Below are 24,405 nucleotides of genomic sequence, written 5' to 3'. Positions count from 1 at the left end.
ATGGATCTCTGAGGTGCAGTATGATTGCCTCAAAAAGGCAGTGAGGGATTAGTTTAAAGATGGCAGCTCGTCACTGTGTCAGTTTGACTAAAAGTACGTCTCGCACGGCAAAGTTCTCAAAAGTTCATTTCTGAAAAAATAAAATAAAGTTCTCGTTCCTGTGAAGTAAAAGCTGAACACTGATCAAAATATCCGTTATTGGGATTCACAACAGAACTGCAACTAAAAATGTCAGTAAAAACTCAGGAGGAGACGAGGCTGACGAGGGCGAGCAGCAAGGTGTTTCCTTGTCCTCCTCCGTCTCTCCTTTCCACCTTTACATCCACGCTGATTATCTCCACATTGATTTGCAAGGTTTTTGCTCCTGTTTGTGTTTGTTTTTGTAAGCCTAGAGTCTTCTATCCTACATGGACTCCCCGCTCAGCAGGTCCCCAGGCAGCAGTGTATTGATTGGGGTGGGGCTCCCCATGACCCGTCCCTCCTCTCCACTCGGGGGTCCCCACAGGCTGGAATACTGCTGAACACCACCCCACAGCAGCTCTCCGCCTGTTTTTGTTCCGCCTGCTCCCAGGCCGCCGCTGCTACTGTTGCTGCCGGCGCCGTTGTTGTTGTTGTTCCAGTGGGGCGAGTGCCCGATGGGGTGAGACGCTCCAGACCCGGTCCCGCCCATCCTTGTCTGATTGGTGCCTGGAGTGGCCTGCCAGCTGGTTGTTCCTCCGAGTGACTGGCCCTGTGCAAAGAAGCGGTTCACTTCCTCTTCCCCGGCGAACTCGGCCAGGATGGTGGTGTTCCCGAGCACGCACCTGGGTGGAGATGGAAGCACAAAGACAAATGATTCATGGTTAAATGCCCTAAAATCAACTGAGTGAAACACTTTGAACCAATGCGCTGATGCACGTACATGTGCAGGGACTTTTGCGCCTTGGCAGCTTCGTCCTTGGAGCTGTAGCGCACTACAGCGTTTCCCTGTGTCAGGTTGAGGTGGAATGTGATGAGGGGGCCGTGTTGCATGCACAGTGTTCGCAGAGTCGAACCATCAATCTGAAAAAGAAAAAACAGCTGCCAATGGTGAGCCAGCTCATTTAATTTTAGCTACAAAGGGGCGTATTTTCAAAAACTGTGGAGAAGCAAGCCTGTTACCTGCGGAGTGAGGTTCCTCAGCACGAGCCAGCTACTTGTTCTGGTGGAGCTGTCTGTACTCCATGTGGTACCTGCTGTGCACGAGAAAGAGACAGCAGTGAAAGGAAGAAGTCTGTTGGCATGTGGTTCATACTTCCCAAGCTTGTGTGAAACCAGAATCAAGTCAGTTAAGCTCAATGGGTGGTGTCAACTTCACCCACGAAAAAAGAAAAGCTGACCAGAGTCAGTTGATTTCAACGTTCAACCACAACAAGATCTTCTCGAGGCGTTATTCCTGCCTGTGCTCTACCTGTACAGCAGCCCTGCGGTCGTAGGCCACATCAAAGTGCCTCCTCCTATGAGAGTATACTGACAACCACGCTCACACATAGTACTTTAAATACACCAACCTCTGCACGGCTCACAGAATGTGAACTTTTCCTCTTTGCTATACGGTTTCATTTCTAATTATTCCACTGTTTTCATTTTTTAAATGTCCAGTATTTTCACATGAATGCTGTTTTCTTCCAAATCACCCATGGAAACAATTCCTATTAGAAGTGCATTGTCTTCCGAAAGTTTGAAGCTTTGTTGGTTTGTTATTTTAACAGTTATATCTGTCTTTTGGATTAATGACATGACAAAATTCACGTGAAGCATTTGAAGAGGAACATGACAAACATTGGAGACACAATAACCTCTTTGTAACACTACCTGTGGTGTAAGAGCTGCTCCAGCCTTGTCCCAGACCCAGAGAGCTGCCCCCCCAGGTGGAGGAAGGCTTTGTGTTGGTGAGGCCAGGCGGGGGGCGGGAAGGGGCTGTGGTGCTGCTCCGAGGGCCCTGTGGGACCTTCCACAGCTCGTGGGACAGAGAGGCCTGGCTGTGAGAAATGGGGCCTGGAGACCAAGTGGATTTCATCTCTGACAGTTTACCTACAAGAAAAAGAAGATGGCAAAGGTTGGTCTGCAGAATCATTCGTCCGAAAGACAACCGCTCCCGCAGGAAGGAGTCCTGCAGGATGAAATCGCTGAAAAGTTCTGAGAAACTGTCCAAAGGTGAATATGAATAAGCAAGTAAAGACTGCATTACAAAGTACAGCCTTTGCTGGATTTTACTCCAAAATAATCTCATCTTGTGTCATGGTACAAATCTATCTTCTGTTTCTGTGAAGCACACACTTTACATATAAACCAAAAATAACTGAACTTGGTGGCCTTCATGCACATTTGTGTGGCGCAGGAGGCACAAAACCCCACAGTGTGTTAGCGTATGCATGAGATGTGTTTGAGAGACACACAAAAGGAAAATTACTTCTTTCAAACAGACCAGTTAAGAGTCGCTATAAAAACGGGAAACACGACAAGCTGTACTCTCCATGCCGCACACAGAGGAGGAAGGAGATGCACTAACATCGCAGGGAGGGGATTATGCACTGCATGATACACAAAACTGACAGGGATACAGCTCAAATGAAGGTCACGTTTAATCAGGGGCAGTGACTCGTATGGAAAAGAAGACACGTCTCTCCAGTGAATGGCTGAAGCTCTGGGTGTTAAAGTAACAGGAAGGAGAGGAAAATGCTGACTTGCAGTGAAATTAGCCACTGCAGTGTGGCGAGGGGGTGGGTGGGTGGTTGTGGATAAACCATGTACCTGCATCCTCCATCTCCGGGGACGAAAGACTGAACGAGCTAGTGTAGCCACTGACTGGCCAATCAGTGGAGGGAGGCAGAGCCTCGTTCTGAGATGAGGTGGGAGAGGAGCCTAAGCCGACGCCAGCAACACAAACAAATAGATACAAAACAAATAAGGAAAACGCAGCAGAGAGAAAATGGCATAAAGAAAAACACACAACAAATGATGACAGTAAGGTTCTTTAAGAAGAGAAGAATATAGAATATGACAATGATTACAGCAGCAGTTAAAAAAGTAGGAAAATGAAGAACGAAAGAAAAAGAAGCAGGCTCTGAGGTGGCAGAAATACACCGGATCACGGCTGATTCATACACCTTTCTTTTTTAAAACCCATCTCCAATTCATCTCTTTACTTATTTGACTTTAAACATCAGAACCAAAACACTCAAACTGAGCATCTTGATTTGGAGGCGACGTGGTCCGGCCTTCACTCACTTCTCCTGTTCTCACCTCCGCTCCTGTCCCGGAGCAGGTAGCGGTTGACATCTTGGATATTTGTGTTGATGGTGGGTCCGCTGGGGACGCTGCCGGGGGTCACGTTGGGGTCAGTTTCAGGGTCGATATTCTGGAGGCCCTTCCACGGTACACCAGGACAAAACTCTGAAAGTAAAAGGAACACGTGCGCATGATTTTCTTACTTACGGGACACCAAAGAAACTTATAACAGGCATGTTTCACAGGTCAAGGTTTTTCTATTATGCTCATTTTCTGCACATGAATTCAAATGCCTGTCCTGAAGATATGACAAAGCAGTTTTTGGCAGACAACATAACAAACTTAAAGCTGACAAACTGAGAAAGTGAGCGATGCTCACCTGGTGGCCAGTTGATATTGGTCCCATTGGCCATTTTGTCACTGCTGCCTTTGCTTTGTCCCCAGCTGTCTGGAGGCACCAAAGGGCTGGAAGGAGACTCTGAGCTGGATATCAGGCTGTAGGGGCTGTAAGATTCATCCAGCTGAGTGGGCTTTCCAGGAGGGCCCAGGTTGGCACCTAAGAAAAGCACAATGAGACATCTAAAACCCAAATACATTAACAGTTTTTAAATAACTGGCAGAAACTGCTGAAAAAGTATTTTCAACACGCTCAAATACAAAGGGATTTTCAAGCTGGCGTTTGGTCTCGTAAACATATTGTTTGAATATATCATGCTGGATATACAACTTCCAGTCCACATTTCAGATCTGCATTTTACACATTGAACACTCGTCTCCAGTGTCAAAAGGCTATTAGGTGAAATAATCATGACAGTGAGCCCCGTTTTCTTTCTCACCATGCTTGCCCAGGTTGGGCTCCAATGGAGAAGAGTTTCCAGAGAGGCTTTCGATTGAGTTTGGGTGTGTCCACTGTGACAGGCGCGATTGGGGTTGGGGGGGTTCCTTCATTGACAGACTTCCCACCTCCATGCAGTTTACATTCAGTCCAGCTGAGGACATAAAGGAGATGTTACTTCACAATCCTGCAAGGACTACTTTTCCACATTCAAAGAGCAATGCTGATACTACTCACAGAGAGAGTAGGGGCTGTAGGTGTTAGGAGATGACTGCGGCTCTTTGGTCTGCAGGTCAGGGAGGCCTGGAGCCTGGGGATGACCTGGAAATGAATCCAGGGAGGATTTGGCTCCACCAGGGTGCAGGCCTGAGTGGGAAGGGGGCGGTTGCTGTTGCTGCTGCTTCATCAGCAGGGCCTGGGCCAGCTGACGCTGGTGCTGTTGGATCTGCTGCTGCATGTTATTGATTGTACGTGCAACCTAGGAAAAAAAATAAACATGATGGATATTCAATGCGCAGGTTTTAGAGATCCAGTAGGGGAATTAAAAAGTGAACCTACTTGCTGCTCTTGTTGTCGAATGGGGCCAGAAACATTGCGCTGCGCCTGCAACATCTGCTGCTGAATTTGTAAACGCTGGTACGCCTGTGCAGGCATAAGCAGGATTAAAAGTTTCTCAATGCCACGTACAATAAATGTAGATTAAACAATATGACCACATGTCCTTTTTAGTTACGTATGAGGTTAAAGATGAATTTAAAATGCTCAGATGTATCCAACAAAACTGAAAGCAGATAAAACTAAATGAGACTCACCAGTTGCAGCTGGTAAAGTTGATTTAGAAGGGTCATATGTTGAGGGTTTATTGGTGAGGTTAAAAGTGCAGGATTCAGACCAATGTTTTTTGCTGCAAACTGTAAGAGCTGTGCTTGAACCTGTGGAAGAAAAAGATAAGTAGACAATGACTTAACAAAATGAAGACGTAAAACTGAGAATCTGCCTTATGTATAGTCTGCACCTTTCTCGTGTTAGACTGAGACATTTGAACTGAAATAATAAATGTAAGAATCTCACATGGCGGCTTTTAAAGGTTATGGTACAAGTCTGAAGTATTTACCACTGTATACATACAAACTCGTTCTCTCCTAATATTTAGACAGGAAGTGTTAAATAAGTTCATATGTTTGTGTGTATGAGCGTACCTGAGGGGAGAGAAACTGAGGCACTTGAGCACGTAGACTAGGCTGAGAGGAGCTGAGAGGCGGCACTGGTGGCTGAGGAGGCGGCTGCGGCATGGCCCGGACTTGTGCTGCTCCACCACCGCCAAACATTCCACTCTGCACCTGCCGAAAAGAGGACATGTCGATCATTTTCTTTAGCATTTACTCTACTGAAGTGACCTTGTTTTAATGGAGACGATTTACATTTGTGGCTTTTAAGCATCATAAGACCAGCTCAGGTATGATGTACTACAACGTGCAGAAATCCCAGGAAACATTTAGACACTCTGCTGTCATCAGCTGGGAATTTAATACTGCACATGCAGAGCGTATTTAAATATGGATTAACAATGGAGTGACTCACCTTATCCATGAAGGGCAGGCGGGGATCTGCTGAGGGGTCTTTGGAAAGAAGCGGAGGCCGAGGGCAGCTCATGGGCTTGTTGATGAGCCCGTTGTTGTAGTCGTGGCCAGCTATCCCCATCCCACGCTTGTCAAGCTCCGTCTTCTTTTCCAGCAGGGCACTCATGGCCTGATCCAGGTTCATGTTGTTGCTCTTCAAAGCCTCCTCTGCTGGATCCCTCTGAAAACAGAAAAGAGATGAATCCCAAAATGTTCGGATCAAAATTATGCTGTTATAAGCATTTCATGATTAGCTTTATTATTATTATTAATTACTAGTCTTTTAATCAGAAGTTTATAAAATGGCTACTGAATGTTTTTTTTTTTTAATATATTTATATTTGAAGAAAAGACTAAGCACTCACAGGGAAGCCCATGTCAGTCAGCTGCTTGATGAGACGATTCATGATCCAGACCTCATCCTGCTTCCCTGGGATCTTCCCCTGTGGGAGATGTGATCAAAAATGACAATGTCAGTGCAATTAACTGATTTCTTATGATGTCAAATAAAAGCATAAGGAAGTGTTCTTTATCCAAGCATTTGTGCTGCACACCTTTGGTGGGGGCTTTTTATTTGCATTGCTCCAAGAGTTACAGGAAGAGTTGCTCTCCTGGGAGGCAGTGCTATTCCACATGTCTACCTCCTCTGCATCCCACTGACCACCTGACAGGCTCAGGTCTTCACTTCCACCTCCCCATCCATCTTGCATAGGTTTGGGAGCTGGAAACAACCACACAAAAACGCATAACAACAAATAATAAGGGCAAAACAGGTACCTTATGTGGCATATTTGTGATGTTTGTCATTATTTAAAATAACATGCTCAAAGTACTACAATATCTCACATATCAACAGGATGGATACTGAAACCCAGTATTAGAACAATGACTGGGCCAAAGTATTAATAAAAAAAAAACCTTGATTAAAGCAGAGTTCTGTTCTGTTTTTAATACCCATTATCTCTCTTTTAGAGCCTCTGAGTGTGAGGGCAGCTGTCTCTTACAACCACGGCTGCACTGTGCATCAAATACACAAACAGACTTGTTCATACGCCCTCGAAAGTGTGGTTTCATTTCTGAAGAGTAAATGCTCACAACACTCAAAGCCACACATGCAACAAGTTTTTCTTTTTTTTTTTTTAATATAAATATGCCAAGACGGAAACATGAGCAATATGTCAAAATATTTAGCAAAAGAGTAATTTGCCTTAGTTAAATTAACATAGTTGAACCACTAAAAGTAACCATTAGTCAGCTGAATGAGGCGTTTTGGTGGTTTAAAAAAAAAAAAAGTTAACATTAAGAACATGAATGTAAGTTATGTGTTACCATGAGCACAAAGCTACTATTAATTCTATTGTTATTCTTATTGTCTTTATAAATAACAAGAAGTTAATTATTAAAATAAGCAGTATGAATAAGAGCAACAGGTAAATTCTATTCTATTATCTACTATTCCCTGGTCCAAGTTAATCTCAACTATATGGGTAGGATGTTTGAACCACGCTTGACAACCTGGCTCAAAAGCACTGGGGATGGTTGGGTAATATGCATGAGTCTCTTAAGCTGGTAATGTTTATAATGCATAATTAAAAACTTGTTTGTACGATGTTATACATCTAGTAAATGTGAAGGTTTTATGTTTCACATAGAGACTGCGTCAAAAACATAATATAGCCACTAGGGGTCAGTGTAGATTTATGTGCAAAACCCAAGTACTCCTGCTTCCCTTGTGCCATATTGATGTCCTTGACTTGACTCACCAGGAGAGAATTTTTAAACTTCTGTTTTTAAGCAGTATAGCAACACATACAGTATGATTGTATCCCAAAGCTATCCACACTTGGACGAGACTGAGCCATTTACCAGGTTTACAAGATGCAGGTGTCATTGTCGGGTTGCCCCTGCCATAGCTCTCCGGATTGCTTTCCCCCCAGCCGCCACAGTTCCCACTGGGTTTGCCCCAGGCAGACGTCCCATTATCCACGCTGACCGGGGAAGATGCAGGTTCCCCCCAGGAGCTCTCCGATTTTGTGTGGGAGCTGGATATCTCTCCCCAACCTGGAGGACACACAAACACAATCAGTACTACTTTTTCAATATTGTGACCACACAGTGTCAAACTAAACTACAAAGATTTTGTTGTTACGATACGCCATTTGTTCATTACACTGACTTCTGTTTGCAAAATTGTGTGTTTAAATGACAGTTAAGAGACCAAATCATTATTTCTTGCCCTTCATACAGAGCAACAATAAGGGCTCTTTGTGCCATACAGCACGACCTGGTTTACTTTGCTAGCTAAGTTTAAATGTGCATGGTAGATGCCTAAGACACAGAAAATGGGATGGAAATCTAACAGTGATGTATGATTGTGTCTTGACCATATTCAATGTCCATATATACATAGAAAAACCAAACATTTTAGTATTTGATCCCTAATAACCTGAGGCTTAAATATAACTGAGTCCGGTTAACACCACTAAACTGATTTAGCCTTCTGCTTTGAAGTGTGAAATGCCAGCCATGCAGAGAGGCAGAAACCTGGGTTTGGCTTAGCAGGAAGGTTGATGGAGGGAGGAGATGCCCATTTAAGATTTGGCATGGTCCCGTCCCTTTTGGCAAGAAAGACAGAGTGCTGTCTCTAGGCCTGCAGCAGCGCCAAGCTCAGTTTAGCTCTCTCCCCAGGGAAAGGTCAAGTCCCAAGGGCTGCTTCAAAATTATAGTTAACATTCAACCCTCTTGTGTCACTGGGTAAGAGGTGCACTGATCTAAACAAGATATAATCTCATCTCAAGAGTTTGTTTCTATCCATCGTAAGTCACTAAAACTCTATATTAAACAGCCAGTGAACAGCCTGCTGTCAGGATTGATCCAAAGGGTTCAACATGAAGAGTCAAATGAGGGCCAGCAGGAGGCTTCTGCCCAGTGCATAGTGTCTTGCTCCTCCTCCTCTTCCTCTTCCTCACTTCAACTACTGACAGATGGTGGCTCCTATATAATCACACACTTCCTATCTATCTCAAACAGTTTGTGGTGAATCAATATTTTCACGAGGCCCTTTGTAAACAGCATTCTTGTGTTTCCTCTGCCATGTGAGGTTGCCAGGGTTGCCCCCATAGTCTAGCCGAGAGTTGTGAAGTGTGAGGGCGTCACTGAGGGACAGGCCTGGCACTACCCACCTGATTTAGATAGTTGATTAGAGGCAAATCCAAAGAGAGTAAACTAGGTTAAGATATTACCTTTAAGTGGATCAACAGCTTGGAGCTTAGTAGCGGACAAAGCCAACCACCAAACAAGCTTTTTAGCACCTTTTGCTTTGAACAGTGAACAAGGATGAAGAAACTAGGAAACCCAGGCAGGCATTATAGTTTACCATTAACTAGATTAAACTCATTGAAGTCAAAATTTGAATGCTGACTGTGTATATTAACTATACATTGTTAGCATTCATAAACAGGGAAATCTGAGCAAGTCATGTTACAGTCTGCATAATATATAGTTTATATCACCTTACCTTGAGCCATCAGGGGACCTCTGCTGTGAGATGCTCCAGGCTGGTGTTGCACAGTAGGATCCAAAGGCCCGCTGGTGGGGCCTGAGTTCTGGCTGTTTTGGCTGTGGCTCTGTAAAGGTGCAGGTGGCCCGTGGTAAGGGTGATTGAGAGGGTGGGGATGGTTGTTGTTGGTGCTGGGGGGATTATTGCCTCCAGTAGTAACTTTAGCTTGGGACGATCCTGAATTGTTCCTGTCCCACAGATTGACTGCCTTGTTGTAGGTACCGGGATCGCCCCAAGCAGAGGTCCCGTCATCGATCTCCATCTTGCGTCGGATGGAAGGAGGGGAAGGCTCTTCCCAGCCTGTAGGCTCAGTTGTTGAGGATTCCTGCTTATTTCCACCTCTACCTGGACCTTGTTTCACTGAGCCCGATCCCCCCCAGGACCCCATGCTCCCTCCTCCATTGTTACCACTAGGCCCATCTTGAGGCTTGCCCCCCCAGCCTTGAGAGGGACCACTGGGTCGCTGAGGAAGTGACTCTCCCCAGCCACCATTACCTCCAGGTCCTTGAGAAGACATTCCCCAGCCTCGTGGTTCTCCTTCCCAAGCAGTAGTGGGACTCTTTTTACTCTCTTCTGAGTCCCCCCACTCTGCTGTGTTATTGCTCACTCCACTGCTAGCCCAAGTGTGAGATGCTTTGGGCTGTTCTCCCCAGTTCTGGGATCCTGACTTGATGTGAGAATCTTCCCACCCACTTGGCTTCTCTCCCCAGGACTGACCACCATTTTTGGGTATACTGGTGCTTGGACCTCCTGGTGGAGGGTTTCCCCAACCACCAGGGCCACCTGGGGGCTTGATGTTGCTGGGTGGCTCTCCCCAACCAGAGCTTGGCTGGTTGGTAGCTGCTATGTTACCACCCCAACCAGAAGTGCCCTGAGAACCAGGCGCATCATTTTTGCTCCCAGAGTCAGTCATCTGGCTAGGGCCTGTGTTAGTGTTGGAGGGCCCCTGGGCATCGACTGGAGTGGTTGAGCCAGAGCCCCATGATCCAGTGCCTACATCGCTCTTACGTTTGGTATCGTCCATGTCCCAGGAAGTGTGCTGGCGAACGGGAGTCTGTCCCCAGCCACTGTTGCACAGCACCCTGGGGTCCAGATCCTGGGCAGGCATCAAAGGAGCTGATTTTTCTCTGGATGACCGGTCTTTTTGCTGGGGATGGCCTTCCATGCTGTCACTGCTTCCTTCACTAGCCGCAGCTGTGCTTACAGCCCTGCTCCATGAGATGGACTGAGAGTCCTGTGCGGGAGAGCTGGGTGTATCCCATCCTCCCTGGGTCTCTTCAGGGTGTTCACCCCAGCCTCCAGAGTTCCCTGTTCCATCTCCTTCATGGCCCCAGCCAGGTGCCTCCTTAGATGAACTTGCCTTTGAGTTGCCACTGTTACCCCATACTGAATTACCATCTTCACCATTGACCTGTGAGCCTCCTGGCGGTGGCTGGGTCATGGAACCCAAGCCTACAGGTGCACTTCCCCAGCCAGGCAAACTGCGGATGGGGCTGGGGGGTTCCTGCTTATTAGTGTGATTTGGTCCATCAGTTTTAAGGTTCTGAGGTTCTGAACTGAAAGACACATTCGTGGACGGGGAGGGGTGTGGCTCTGCATCAGAAGCCATCATGGTAATCCAGGCATTGCCAATCCCCGAGGAGTTGCTGTTAGTGTTGGCTCCGGTACAGGTGCTGGTCTGGGCTGGTGGGGGGCCAGGTGGATTGCAGAGGTTGGGTGTAGAGTGAGGAGGTGAAATGGTGTTGGCTCCCCCTGAGCTGCCTCCCCCTGTGCCACTTCCGTCATGCCCCAACATGGGCCAGGCAGACGGGTTGGCATTAGGGTTTAGGTTCAAGTTAAAGTTGGTGCTGGAGGATGATGAAGGACCCCAGCTCCTAGTACTGCCTCCTCCTCCTCCTCCTGGGCTGTCACTCTTCGTTTCACTCCCCATTGAGGACTGAGGGGGGCAATGGGAAGATACAGCCCCAGGGCCCCAGCTGCGACTGGCTGCAACCTGGCCAGAGAGCATGCTGGTTCCAGTATGATTGGCAGGGCTGGGCCCACTGTTGGCTTTGCTGCTGAGGTGGTTGGCAGGGAAGTGGCCTGTTTGGCTATTTGCTCCCGTGGCCATACTCACTGTACTACAACTACTGCTAGTACTACTGCTTCTGCTGCTGCTGGTCAGGTGACCAGAGTCAGTGTCCAAAGGGCATCCTCCTGGAGGGACCTGGCTCTGGCTGAGTGTAATAGAAGGCCAAGCCTCTGTGTCCTTCTGGTCGATAATTAGTTGATCCCAGCCACTGAGATTGGTGGAAGATGCAGCACTCGTAGCACTTCTGTTGGCTGGCAGGTGCCCCCAGAGGGGATTATCATACTGGGCTCCCTGGCCACTCTGTGGGGGCAGTTCTGTGTGAAAGACACACACAAGGAAAATAGACACACACACACAAAAAATCATGAGCCATAAGCAGGAGCAACAGGATGACAGCAGAGAGACTAAGTTGCATACGTCATCACACCCACATTTGCTTAGTAAGATTGAAATACCATGGCAACATGCAATGTGTCTTCACCATGCTTTATAAATGAAAATACATACCACCCACATAAAAATAAATAAATAAATAAAAGGAAAAATTACTAATATGATAACAGAGGGGGCTTTAATTAGTAAATGAATAAAAATTATGTACTTTATTTGTATACTACACATTTCTAAAGGAAAAAACACTTTAAAATATGTCATTTATCAAAATAAGGTGTCGTGCATTCAGTACGTTTAAAGAATTTGTAGTAAAACATGACATTATATTTTTCTTTCTCGTCTTTCCCTCAAATGTTCAATTAGTTTAGTGCAATTCTTTAAAAAAATGGCAGTGATAAAATTGCTTTTCTAATTGAAAATGATTGAAAAGTTATGAGTATTTAAAGAAAGGAACAACAGAAAGATTGGAAACGTGGTACAAAGCTAGAATACTATCTCGGAACCTTTTAAGCTAATTGGTAACATGATTAGATAAAAAGGTTTCCAGAGAGGCTGATGGGAAGAAGTTCATACAGACTGCAAGAGGAAGTATTTTATATTTTATCATAAAAAAAACCAAACAAACTGCTCTACGTATAATAATAATAATAATAATAACAATAATAATAATAATAATAACTATTATTATTGTTATTATCATCATTGTGGTTATTATTATGTATTGTAGGTCATAAAAAGATTCAGGCTCAGGAATACTTGTCAACATTATCACTGCATTCATGAATGCAAGTTAAAACTACGCTACCATTTAAAAAAACAAAACTGCCTCATTCTATGGGCCTCAGGTAATTTAAGATTGACTGAGGAGAAGTGGAACAATGTTCTGTGGTCTGACCAATCAAAATGAGCAATTTCTGGGAGAAATAATGGAAGTGGAATGCTCCAGACGGAAGAGGACAGGGACATTCCAGCTTGCAATCAACACACAATTCAAAAGCCAGGAACCGTGATGCAGAGGTGCTTTAGTGGACATGGCAAGTTTCTACCTGTGCACCATTAATCCTGACAGATATATGTGCACAGGCTTTAGAGCAACATATGCTGCCATCTAGGGAATGTCTTTTTTAGTGAATGACTGACCCATATCAGCAAATCAATAACAAACCAAATTCTGCATGTATTTCAAATGCACTGAAATGTATTTATTTTTGTAATACCTTCAGGTAAAAATAACAGTCTTAATTTTTTGACAGCTGCCTTTGCTCTTTATTTTACTGTGCATGTATACAGCTCAAGCATCAATAATAAAGTTTTCAGTTTATTTATTTATTATTTATAACAAACAAGGTTAAAAATAAATCAAATTAAAAACATTTGCATGTAAAATATTTTTGCTGAAATAATTTAACACACACTGCAAACAGAAGTCATAACAGATAGATACTGCACCTTTCCAACTAGTGACGCACAGATCTGATATGTGATATTCCTTTATTGTTGGGGCCTCTCTGTTTACTACAACAGTTGTCAGCACACAGAGCACAGGCTGAATTAATGCTGCGCTCATTTTACCTGTGAAGTTGAAGCTGGGAGTGATGCCACTGCTGTGGTAGCAGTAGTAAAAGCAAGAAATAGCAGGATTTATTTTGGTCTTTAGCAAGGTCGAACCATTCATCCATCGCCAGCAATAACACACAATACCTTGGTCGTTTTTCTGTGTACAGCTTGCTTAGCGAGTCACAAATACACAACATTTATAGCACAGATTCCCAGTTTTACTACTGTTGACGTGCACTGCCACCATCTTGGATTATGAAGTCGGGGTTGGCGGGGCTTCTCCAACTTTCTGAGTGGAAAAATCCTACAACTGGAAGGCAGCATAACACAATATGAGGGAGCTATCAATTCAGCTGCACTGGCTCCCCATTAACTCCAGAGTTAATTTTAAATAAAACATGCTTTTGGGCAAGTTTTTGTTTTTTAATGTTCATTTTGTTGTGACATTTATATTCAAAGGTGCTAAATAAACAAAAATGCTTCCCCATCAGCGTCTCTTGTGTTTGGTTTAACACCTGTTTTAAAGCCTTCGTTTCACTCATGGTAACACAAGTCAACTCAGTTATTTCAGATTTCCTGTTTCTTTTGAGCTCTACTCCAGCTGAGATACAAGTGTGTGACTCAACACATTCCTGTTGTGAGCAGGGCTATATTAGAAGCTAGCGTTATTGTAAAGGAAAACAGTAAACAGTAGTGATCCTCACACTCAACTTAAATAACCCTAGTGCAAATAATTATTATCTATTAAATTTTTTAATTCATTTCTGTGTCCCAAGTTATTTCACTAATAAATACCAATTTAGTACATATATATATATTAAACTCCAGCATCTTAATTTACAAAGTTCATAAAGCAACAATTAGGCTAAATGATGTTATCTTACATTATTCTTTCCATCAGACTGTGGATTACAGCTCAAAGTTGTCACAGGGCCTGTACTCAGTATTGGCAGTTACCCAAAGCCATTGTAATGGTGTAGTATAGGAACTGGAAAAAGCTGGATTGGAGCATCCTTATACCAAAAAGTCAAAAAAGGAATTTAATACTTGGGAACCATGTTGCAGAATGCAATCAATGACAACATCTTTTACTTACGACCTCTACACCTCAGAAAACATCCATCTACCCATACAACTGCATGAAAAAATGCTTCATCTTATTTCTCCGAGAGCGAGTAGAATGGATCAAGCAATCTGGCTGCGATTTTCAGCACTGAAACAATAAACTCCTCTACTCCAATCATCAACCTTGCGCCACCTCACTGGCTCATTTCTGCTACATCTCAAACTGAAGCCTCCGTTGTTTACATGCGCCCTCACATGCGTGCATAGTTTGTATGCAAATACGGCGACTGTCACAACAACAGGAGGGAAGTGATAGGATGCGTGCACCAAGATGTTTTCAAGCTTACTTTAATGCTTGCAACTACAGACAAGGGAGAGAGGGTGCAGAAGAGAGCAAGGGGGAGAAAAAAAAAAAAAAAAAAGAAAGAAAGAAAAAGAGGGCAATGTATTTCTGACACACACAGCGCCGTCGTTCTGTAGCGTCACTCGACTGAGAAGTGCAGGGCCGCCATTTTCTCAGTCCTGAACTAGAGCCAAAAAGGCTCTGATCTCCTGTCTGGATAACCAGTGCTCCTGCTTCAACAGCACACATGCTTTCCTCACAATAACACACACAGAACATCGTAACACGACACTGCATGCTCGACAGTGTACTGTCGCTTTAATATTTAAAAGTGCGCAAACGCAATCAGCCGAAACAACACAGGGATGGGAGGAAAAACAGAGAGCAAGAAGAAAGTAGAAGAGTGTGCAACACAGTAATGAAATACCTGTGGAGAGGTGCCTCCCGACCATCCTGTAAAGAGCTAGGTTGTGTGCAACGCAGCGACCATCCTTGTCTCAATATGTCTGCTCGGCTCGCCAAGCTTCTGAGGCTCATATCTGAAATGCTGCCAAGAAGTTGCACAGCTCTTGCACGGCATGAGACAACCCCCCACCCCATCCTCCTCCACCACCTCCCTTCCTTCCTCACCCCTCTTGCTCGGCCCCTCCCACTAACCCTGCTCTGACTGGGTCTTTCCTCTCCTATCTATTGCTTCTCTCCGGCTTTATTTATATCGCGCTCTATTCCTATCCTGATGGAGGATATTCTCCCTCTCTGGAAAAGCACTGAGACGCGGCCGACTCAGCGGGGAGGGGGAGGGGATGAGAGTGAGAGAAACAGAGGGGAGACTTTTATTATTCACTCTCAAGCTATGATGTAAAACAAAAAAGCAGGGCTCTTCTCTCCCGCCCATGCCCTCACATCTTTCAACCTTTCAAAACTGTCACTAAACATTTAGCTCCGTCTGCAATTAGTGCTGCCGCCCACGACGGAAAGCCTCTTGAATAGCAGCAGCAGGCGAAAGAGAGCGAGAGAAGCCCTTCAGAGCTGGAATGGCAATTTTCCTCACACATGAACAGACACAGGATAAGAATGCACAGGATGACAAATGTCGATTTTTGTCAAAATTTATGGCTGCAAGTCGGAAATGCAGTAATCAAAAACAGAGCTGTCACTTTGGGGAGATGGTTTCTGGACACATGAAATAAGCAAGCTTGAAGGGATCTGCTAATTTGTGTGTGATTTAGTCTGGTTCAAAACATGGTGCTGGAGTGACGCGCACAGAGACAACAGAGGAAGATACCCATGAGATAGAAGGCAGAGAGGGAAGAGGATAGGAAGAGCAGGGAGCAGCAGCTCCCTAGATCAAGGCTGCTATTGTTTACAAATGATCCCAGCACCCACACAACAAGACAATAAGTCAATGTTTAGTGGAGAACAGAGTCCCTTTATGGCTGAAGTTCAGCCCCCTGTGCCTCTCGGCTGTGAGGTCTTAATGCACGGTGAGGTCATGGCCACTCGCTCGCTTTGTGTGCTAACTTACACAAAGTACAGATGGTGCATCCAAGTAGAGGAAAAAACAAACAGCTTCCTGACAACAACTCAGATGCTTCGTTGTATATCTATTACTTTTTATCGTGCAGCAAACTGTAAAAGCAAAAGCTACAGTTTAAAAGAAAGCTAAAGCATTCGGATATCCAATGGTGGGATCACTAAAATTTGAAATGTTCATGTATTTAGTTTGTGATCCTTTAGCTTGGAAAGCTAGGTGGTCTGTGTGATTCAGGTCAAAAGCTGGTGGAGGATTGTTTGCTTTAAAAATTCTCTTTCAAAAAGCGGTTAACACACTTTGGCTCATTTTGCTGAATGCTCATTTTTCTTGATTGTAAAATGATGCGGTCTGATCTGGTACTGGACTGCCTGTGTGCCTTCTGTTCTCCGTCCTTCACTTTAACATTTGTACAACACACCTGACTAGAGGCGAGGGAAGCTCGAGTTTCCTTGCTGAAGTGGCCTTCTTTGTGCAAACAATGCTTTAACGTTTCCCTTTTCACCTTCCCAAGAAATGTACGGCATGCACAATTTGCTCAACTATGCCTTCTATTTTCTGTAAAGTACTCCTATGAACTTGACGGATGTTTGGTAATAGAAATCTGAATACTTTCACGGCCAATGTATTCTCAGAGGGTGTACTTGTGGAGGAAATGGAGATGAGGGTAGAACAAGGGAGGGATCCAGAGGAACGAAAACATAAAAGAAAGAAGTCAGAAAATGAAGGACAAAGATGGATGTTGAGAGATAGGAGGAGGAAATAATCTAGGAGGGCTATGTGGGCCTCAGCTGTACTGATCCTGGCTTAATGAAGTCCCTGAGGGGCACAGAGACTGGATGGTACAGAGCTGACAATGCATGCTGCCAGCCAGATGAATGAACTCTCTGATAAACACACAAACGTGCACCTCCCAGGAATCTGCTACCTCTGCCTATGATGATCTCAAACGCCACACTGCGTTTGATTTGATGCATTGTAATCAGTGCAAAACATTACAGCAGCGGCACCAAAATCAACGGTCACATCTGCAAGGTAAATGGGGTTCGTTTTATCAAACTTATTGATAGAATGGGTTTGATGCAGAAACATTGCAAAAACAATTGTTCTGCGTCATGCTATACTATTTTGAAGTCTCAGTACTGAAAAACAAGACAACTAGAAAAAAAAATTGTCTTTCCTACTTTGATATTTCCTGTTCTACTTCTGCACAAAGCAACAAAAATAACACAAGAGGGACTCAAAAATTCGGCGAATTTGTGATGTAGAAACTGTTGGGAAGTTGAATTAACTAGTTTAATTTTTATTACCATGCAACCCACTTACTGACCTTAACTGGGGCAAGTTGTATCCAACATTTCATTGCTGATATTATGGAGCATCTTTGCTCTACAAATCCTTTTAGGCACTTTTCAGCTCTGCTCACATGAGCTGATTTGATGTTTTTTTTCCCCCCATGAGACAGAAAAATGTGTAAATGTGTTTGCAGTTTTGCACAAATTGTTAGAGAATTGTAATGATTTTTTAAAAATTACATATCAGCTAGAGATGATGGTTAATCAAAAACGCTATTAATAGGGTTGGTAGCCACTAATGTGACACATTTTTGTTATAAGCATTACAATTCCAGTTGATAGCACGCAGAAAATGGCCCTTTTGCACACCCACACCACAACAAGATGCAAGACAAAGCTATTTAGTCACTGCATGCTGTGTTTGGGATATTCTGCAATAATGGCAAGTTTTAGTGTTACAGATTTAAGAGTTAGAGTCGAGGCAGGGTTAAACTGTATGGCAACAGTGACCCGGATATCCTGACAAGGCAAAGTGGAACAGGACACAGTGCCAGCTGTCATCAACCACAGGCATAACCAGCAGATTTGTTGAAGGCAAATATAACACTCCTCAATAGATATTTGCAGCGCAGCAGTAGCAACAAAGCCAAAGTGGCACAGATAGCTTGCTAAATTCTCTGACAAACAAGGGTGAGATAAGGACAGGAGCTGTGCGTATATACATATACAAAACCTGATTTAATGGATGCTTTCTTTGCAACTGCTTTGCCGATAATCTCAACATTATCTCAAGGGGAAAAGAATGGCAGAAGGACAATCTGTGCCTTTTAAAAAGTACACAGCAAAGACATCTGGCCATCATGTTTGGCTGTCAGTATCCTCTTTCTCCTCCCTCTCTAAAGGATAAACCAGGTCAAGGTCTTTCTTCAACATGCCAGTCTTAAAATAGCTTGGTGTCATGCCTTCTCTACATGAAAGGGCCTCGGGATATGAATTGTTGCAAAGCAAAAAAAACAAAACAGCAACATCAGGGAGAGAGTGATAATAATGGAAGACTCACAGTTACACATATAATATAGTACGTGGAGCCTGACTAATCACGGATACTTTACATTCTTTACTTACAGTATGTGTGAGCATGTGTTTTGGCGTGGCAGAGGTTGAGGAAAAGAACAGCCAGCACACCAGACAAAGTCAGAAGAGCAGGGACACAGTGCAAGAAAGACAAGATAGAAGAAAATAAAAAAAATAAAAAAATAAAAAATCAGCGAGAGCTGATGTTTAATCACATCACAAGATGTCCCAGTCCTCTTTGAGGGGATTCCCAAGGCTCTTTTACAGCATCATCAGCAGACTTAAAGAGCACATCAAGTCTAGCAAGCATGTACTCACTTTCTCTCTGCTCCATTTGCACATTAGCTGCACTGTCCTTTCACTTGACAAAGACAGCTCATACCACAATGTTATGCCATTTGTGTCTTAATGCAGCTTATGGGCATAAAAAACCTGATCATGTTTTAAGGGCTTTTCCCACAGAGCATTACACAAATACAAAAGGGGGTAGCTATAAATTTTAGCGCTTTCAACCATGCAGTCATAACAGTTCACCTAAACAAGTCAAGTCAAAGTGAGGCCAGGATTTCCCTATGTAATATCCTCACATATCCCTGATAGAGACAGCCGTTTAATCCAGAGAATAGCTAATAATCTTTATGACATACAATCTTAACTCTTGCCCTGAGCCTGGACTATTAAACACACCAGCTGTTTACTGTTATGAGTCAAGTTGAGCAGGGACATTCAAGTTATGACTGTTTACGTTAACATACATTCGCATGTATACACAGTGGTGCACACAGAATTACCTTTACTGCTCGTCAAAAGGCCTCAGGTGGACAGGTAATGAAATACAGTGTAAAATGAGGTGGAAACATGATAAAACTAGAAGAGCAAAAGGGAACTCAGTGAAACTCGACTGAAGTTAACTGAAGAGACATATGACGAATCACAAGGGGAGATGGCGCAGAGTCATGCTTGTGCAAAACTGTCCATTTGAGCTGCCTTTAGTGTTGTGAGGTTGTTCTGTCTGTCTGTCATAATGTAATCAGTCCGTCTAAAGACGCAGAGAGAGCAAAAGCAGAGCCGAACCAGCCTGCCAGAGAGGGGCGGGGAGAAACAGCAGCTTTTACCGTAAGCCATGAGTCACTTCAGCCCACAGAACTGGATGTCTGCCATGCTAGTTCTCTCCTTCTTTCTTTTATTCCTTCTCACTCAGTCTTTCTATCTATGCCAGGTCAGGCCCACTGAGGCAGCCAGCTAGCTTGCTAGCTAGTGCAGTGTTGCTCCGCCTACAAAAGCAGGAAATACTGAAGGGATGGTCAGGAAAGCTCAAGAAAGAGTAGGAGGAAGATGATAATGGAGGAGGTGGTGGAGGTGGAGGCGGAGACAGAGACGTGGACAGGATAAACATCTTATCACCATGGAGATAAGGCTGCACTCAAACAGCAGACGACACACATTTATGAGAAAGTTTGTGCTGCTCCTCAGGCATTGAAAAGTGTCCAGTGCCCCTAAAGTGTCACCAAAGAACACCTTTTTAGGAAATAACTGTTCCCTGCCGCCACTTAAAAACACATAAGAACCTGATTTACTGCCAAACATAAAACCACAGGAAGGAGAGTACACAGACACACAAAGATAGCCAGCTGTGTTTACTTGCCATCCTTTACCCCAGTATTCCTACATCCACATCCCTAATTCCCAGACAGGCTGAATGAAAATAAACAATAGCCAGCGGCACCTGTGCATTTGCACAGCCTTGCAGGTACACCGCATGATTACAAGCACAGTGCCTTACAAAAACAGGAGTGGATACAGCCATTGCTTTTTAAGAATGCCAGAACTCTTTGGCACAGCTGAGATAAGTCAAACAGATATTAGTAGAGATCTTTGAAGAACCAACACTGTTGTTGTTCTGGCATGACATACTTTTTGACTAAGTAGCTGTAGCCAGCCAAAGTTATTATTGGAGTAGTGTTCTACATGTTGCAACTAAAACTGCAGACTTGACAGTGACTGATGGGATACACTCAAATTTGCTCGAGTACAGACTGAACCAAGAGTTTACATCCTGCAGCAATGAGTACCTGCACTTAGGGCTGGGCCATATTATACCGTTCACGGTAATACCGGTATAATGTTAGGCAACGATAGGAAAATGAAATATCGCGATAGAATGGGAGTAAAACGCGCATGCGCAGTGCCTTTGTTTTCATACGCACATGGCCGATTGTTGAGTGAAACAGATGAACCAGAATTGGTTTGTAAAAATGGTGCAACTTCGTGATGTGGAACTGGTTTGGTGTTTGTCCGTCAGATACACAACAAAGCACATTTTTTTGCAGAACATGCAAGCGGCCGTCGTTATTGTCGTATTTGTCGGACTAAGATGCTCTTAAATCTGGGAGTAATCTGGGTCCTAAACTCCGTATGCTTCAGGTCAAACGAACACTGCAGCATCACTGAGAGTTAAAAACTGTCTAAATTCTTTCATCTTTAATAAAACGATCAGCATTGCTGCTTTACCAGGTGTAACTATAAAGTTTAACTTCCAGGCATCCATGAAAACAAAGTTATTACATTTAACGGAGTTAGAAGTTAGCAGGAAGCTAGCGGAAGTTAGCTCGCTAGTTTCGCTAGTTACCTAAGCATGATATAGCATGTTCTGACTGAGAGATTTCTGAAAAAAATCAAACGTACAGCTCTGCTATCACTTCCAACATAAATGAAGACAGGAAACTAAACAGCAGTGACGTTTGTAGGGTTACTGAAGTTGGGCTAGCTGGTATATAATGATGTGCTACGTGATCGCTAGCGACACAGCTATGTTAGCATAACATAAACAGTGAAGCTGGAGGACGAACACTAACACTTTTCCACTTATAAAAGTTAACGTGAAGGTTCTTCATGGTTAGAGACAAATGCAATCGCATGGCAGGATGCTGTAAACGGACCAAACTTCAGTCAGGAGAACAACTGAGATAATCCATCCACAATACGAGGTTAGTCATTAATATACTGCAACAACATGGGAATAGAGCAGCTGCCAGAGAATTCAACATTAATGAATCAATGGTACAGAAGTGGAGGAAGCAAGAAGAATGAGTTTAATAAAGTTTGATTTATCTGACTGCTTTGTTTCGCTTAATGTGCCTTATAATCCCGTGCACCTTATGGTCCGAAAAATACGTACTGCACACTGCAGTTTAATGTTGCAAAGCACCTCTTTTTAACTTCAGTGGATATTATACATGGTTATGCTCAGGATATGTCAGCCCATTTCTACTGGAAATGCCTTTTGGTTAAACTTTCAGCAAGGAATTTGCATTTGCACTGTTACATTTTTATAAAGCTTTAATGTACATAAAAACCAGCTTCTTGTTTAAGTGAAAATAAATGGAAGGTTGTCTTTTTGCGCTAGTAATGTTGTGGAGTTGTATTTTGTCTCGCATCAATTATATCGTCAGTTATATCGTTATCGCAAATTTTCAAATATATATCGTGATAAATATTTTTGGCCATATCGCCCTGCTCTACCTGCACTCTCTAATTGTATTAAGTAACGTCAACTTTATTTTGTCTTGTTTGATTAAATTTTAGTGATGCAGACAGTGAGAGCAAGAAAGTGTTGTCCATGCAGAAGCCTGATTAAAATGTGTAGCATCTTACTATAATACACAATCTGTATGTGTGTTTGTTTCCTTGTCCATTTACTCCTCTTACAAGACCAGGATGAGGGGGCACACAGGTACATTTTAGGTCCCTGAAGGTTTTTAACTATATCAAGTCTTATGACCATGTCATGTTGCCAAGCAACAACCTAGCAACAGGGCTAAAATCAACTGTTTTTAACATTTGTGCACCTATAAAAAGCATCATCCAATTTTATTTCACGATATCTAATTTGTATCCACAAAACATTATATATGACATGTTATGATGCCATCAGGTTACCTGGCAACCACCTAGCAATGTGCTAAAATGAAGAAGCATTGCTGCTCCCACAACACATTATAAAAGCAGCGTATCATTTTTATCCCATCACAAGCAGGTCAAACAATATTATAGGAAGTGCATCATCTATATGTATAACATAATGTAACTCCACTGAATTTCACTCCTCATTCTCAATTTATATCCACTTCATGTGGATAAGCTGAATATATCATCAGTAAAACAAGTAATTCCAAATAACCTCTTACGATTTATGTAATTAAACATCACAAGATTTTTTTTAGAAAACATTAAATGTACTTATTCAAACCAACAGACCTGTGGGCAAGCTGGCTGCAGTGGAAGAGGAGCAGGAAAGAGAGGCGTGTATGGCTACTGTTGCTGCTGCAGGTTCACTAGTGGTGGGACGTCCCGTGGTGATGAGAGGCAGCGTCCCCAAGGGAAGAGGCTGGCCCCGCTTTAACAGCTGCTTGTGCTCCTGCTGACGAAAGCGTGGGGGCACCTCTCTGGGCGGGTAGCGCTGCTGGAGCGGAGTCTGGGACTGCTGTGCTGTCTGCGGCTGACCTCCGGAGGGGATGCGCTTGCCATTTCCACTGCTTGGGGGTACAGATGGGATGGCACTGGGGTTGACGGGGGGAAGAGGAGGGCTGGGGTTGAGCTTGGTAGAGTCTGGCACTGATGAAATGGGTGGGGATAAGTAACAACAAGAAAACAGAAATGCAGGGATGAGGAAGGGTAAAGCAGAGCTGTTGAGCACACACTAGTACTAAAATACTATATGATTAGTTGCAAATGGACTGGTCCATATTCCAAATAAATAAATAAAATCACTCGCTAGAGACCGTTTATATGACTTATATCTGACACATAACACATTTAAAGAAAACTAAAAGGAACTGCTGAATACTGCACTCTTCCTCTATAAATTACTGTCAGTAATTCATTTTAAATGTTTTCTGTAAAGCTACTGTGGTTAAGCATTTCATTCACTGACTCTTTTCAAAGCCCTGGATACTTTTGGAAGATTTCCATGAAGTTAAATTCAGAAAGGCTAAAGGAGCAGAAATCTATAAATGCACAAGATTTACTCAAGGCAGTGGTCAGTCCAAACAGATGGTTGTTCTTTGGAGAACCACAGGACTGTAATAACCTCGGGGTGGCACTATAAAAGAAAAAATGATGACTTTAGAGATGGCCAAGACACCCAACTCTCTCACAGCCTGTCATGGTGCCGGTTCACAGATTATATGTGTTGAAGAGGTCAAGTACCAGAAAATGGACTTAGACCTGCCTGCTACATTATTGTGGGCTATTGTCTCCATCAGGACGGTGCTGTAAAGAGCGCTGAGCACCATCAACATAAGCTGTTCATGGTTTGTGGCAGGTTATGGCCCCTGAAATGATCACCTCTCAGCGCTCTACAAAAGCAGTTAGTTATTAACTGCTTGCACGGCTGCTGAAGCCAAGTGCTCTTATCCAACTAGCTTTAGTTACCCTTAGCAACAGAGTGCGAGGCTCTCTCTGCTCTGACCAGCCATTTCTCATGGTCGAAGCCCTGCAGGGTTTCACATGAGCAGCGAAGCCTAAGAACTGCACACAATTTAAAAAACCTCCAATAACATTTATTCATGCATTCGTATTTTTATTTTTTTCAATTGAGGGACATTAGAAGTTGGGAACAAACATTGGTATATCATCACTATAAAACTGGTGTGTTACAAAAGAAAATTAAACTCCAATAGTCACTCTCTTCATCCTCAGAGGAAAATATCTAGCCTCTCTGCAGCTTAAATGCATCATCATATCTACAATCTTGGTGTCAACTGTTGCATGCAGCTACCAGGCTAATGTGTACTTGAGACGTTTTATTGGGGG

At 43.6% G+C, this 24,405-nt stretch overlaps 1 protein-coding gene across 11 annotated transcripts in view; it reads right to left on the bottom strand.

Annotated features, from left to right (window-relative positions):
• tnrc6c1 (trinucleotide repeat containing adaptor 6C1) overlaps positions 1-24,405 on the bottom strand; it is a 41,288-nt gene continuing 16,883 nt past the window's right edge. Inside the window, exons 1-19 of one of the 11 annotated variants that reach the window (XM_042222228.1) lie at positions 23,619-24,399; positions 22,849-23,205; positions 9,221-11,647; positions 7,570-7,764; positions 6,258-6,424; positions 6,069-6,146; positions 5,666-5,884; positions 5,284-5,424; positions 4,897-5,016; positions 4,643-4,726; positions 4,322-4,562; positions 4,086-4,238; positions 3,629-3,805; positions 3,250-3,414; positions 2,773-2,883; positions 1,834-2,052; positions 1,141-1,214; positions 902-1,041; positions 1-803 (exon numbers count right to left, since the gene is read on the bottom strand). In XM_042222228.1, the coding sequence (XP_042078162.1) occupies positions 404-803; positions 902-1,041; positions 1,141-1,214; positions 1,834-2,052; positions 2,773-2,883; positions 3,250-3,414; positions 3,629-3,805; positions 4,086-4,238; positions 4,322-4,562; positions 4,643-4,726; positions 4,897-5,016; positions 5,284-5,424; positions 5,666-5,884; positions 6,069-6,146; positions 6,258-6,424; positions 7,570-7,764; positions 9,221-11,647; positions 22,849-23,205; position 23,619 (5,469 nt within the window). In that variant the 5' untranslated portion in view covers positions 23,620-24,399 and the 3' untranslated portion in view covers positions 1-403. Of the gene's footprint in view, positions 804-901; positions 1,042-1,140; positions 1,215-1,833; positions 2,053-2,772; positions 2,884-3,249; positions 3,415-3,628; positions 3,806-4,085; positions 4,239-4,321; positions 4,563-4,642; positions 4,727-4,896; positions 5,017-5,283; positions 5,425-5,665; positions 5,885-6,068; positions 6,147-6,257; positions 6,425-7,569; positions 7,765-9,220; positions 11,648-15,118; positions 15,293-22,848; positions 23,206-23,618; positions 24,400-24,405 lie in introns of those variants that run through there. The other 10 variants (XM_005925496.3, XM_014334576.2, XM_014334577.2 and 7 more) reach the window with 10 other exon arrangements.

This window comes from Haplochromis burtoni, unplaced genomic scaffold, assembly GCF_018398535.1.
Source record: "Haplochromis burtoni strain Fernald_Lab_line unplaced genomic scaffold, NCSU_Asbu1 Contig_81, whole genome shotgun sequence".
Lineage (NCBI taxonomy): Eukaryota > Metazoa > Chordata > Actinopteri > Cichliformes > Cichlidae > Haplochromis > Haplochromis burtoni.
The sequence above is the reverse complement of the archived record's forward strand: the minus strand, read 5'-3'. Positions and strand labels throughout refer to the sequence as shown.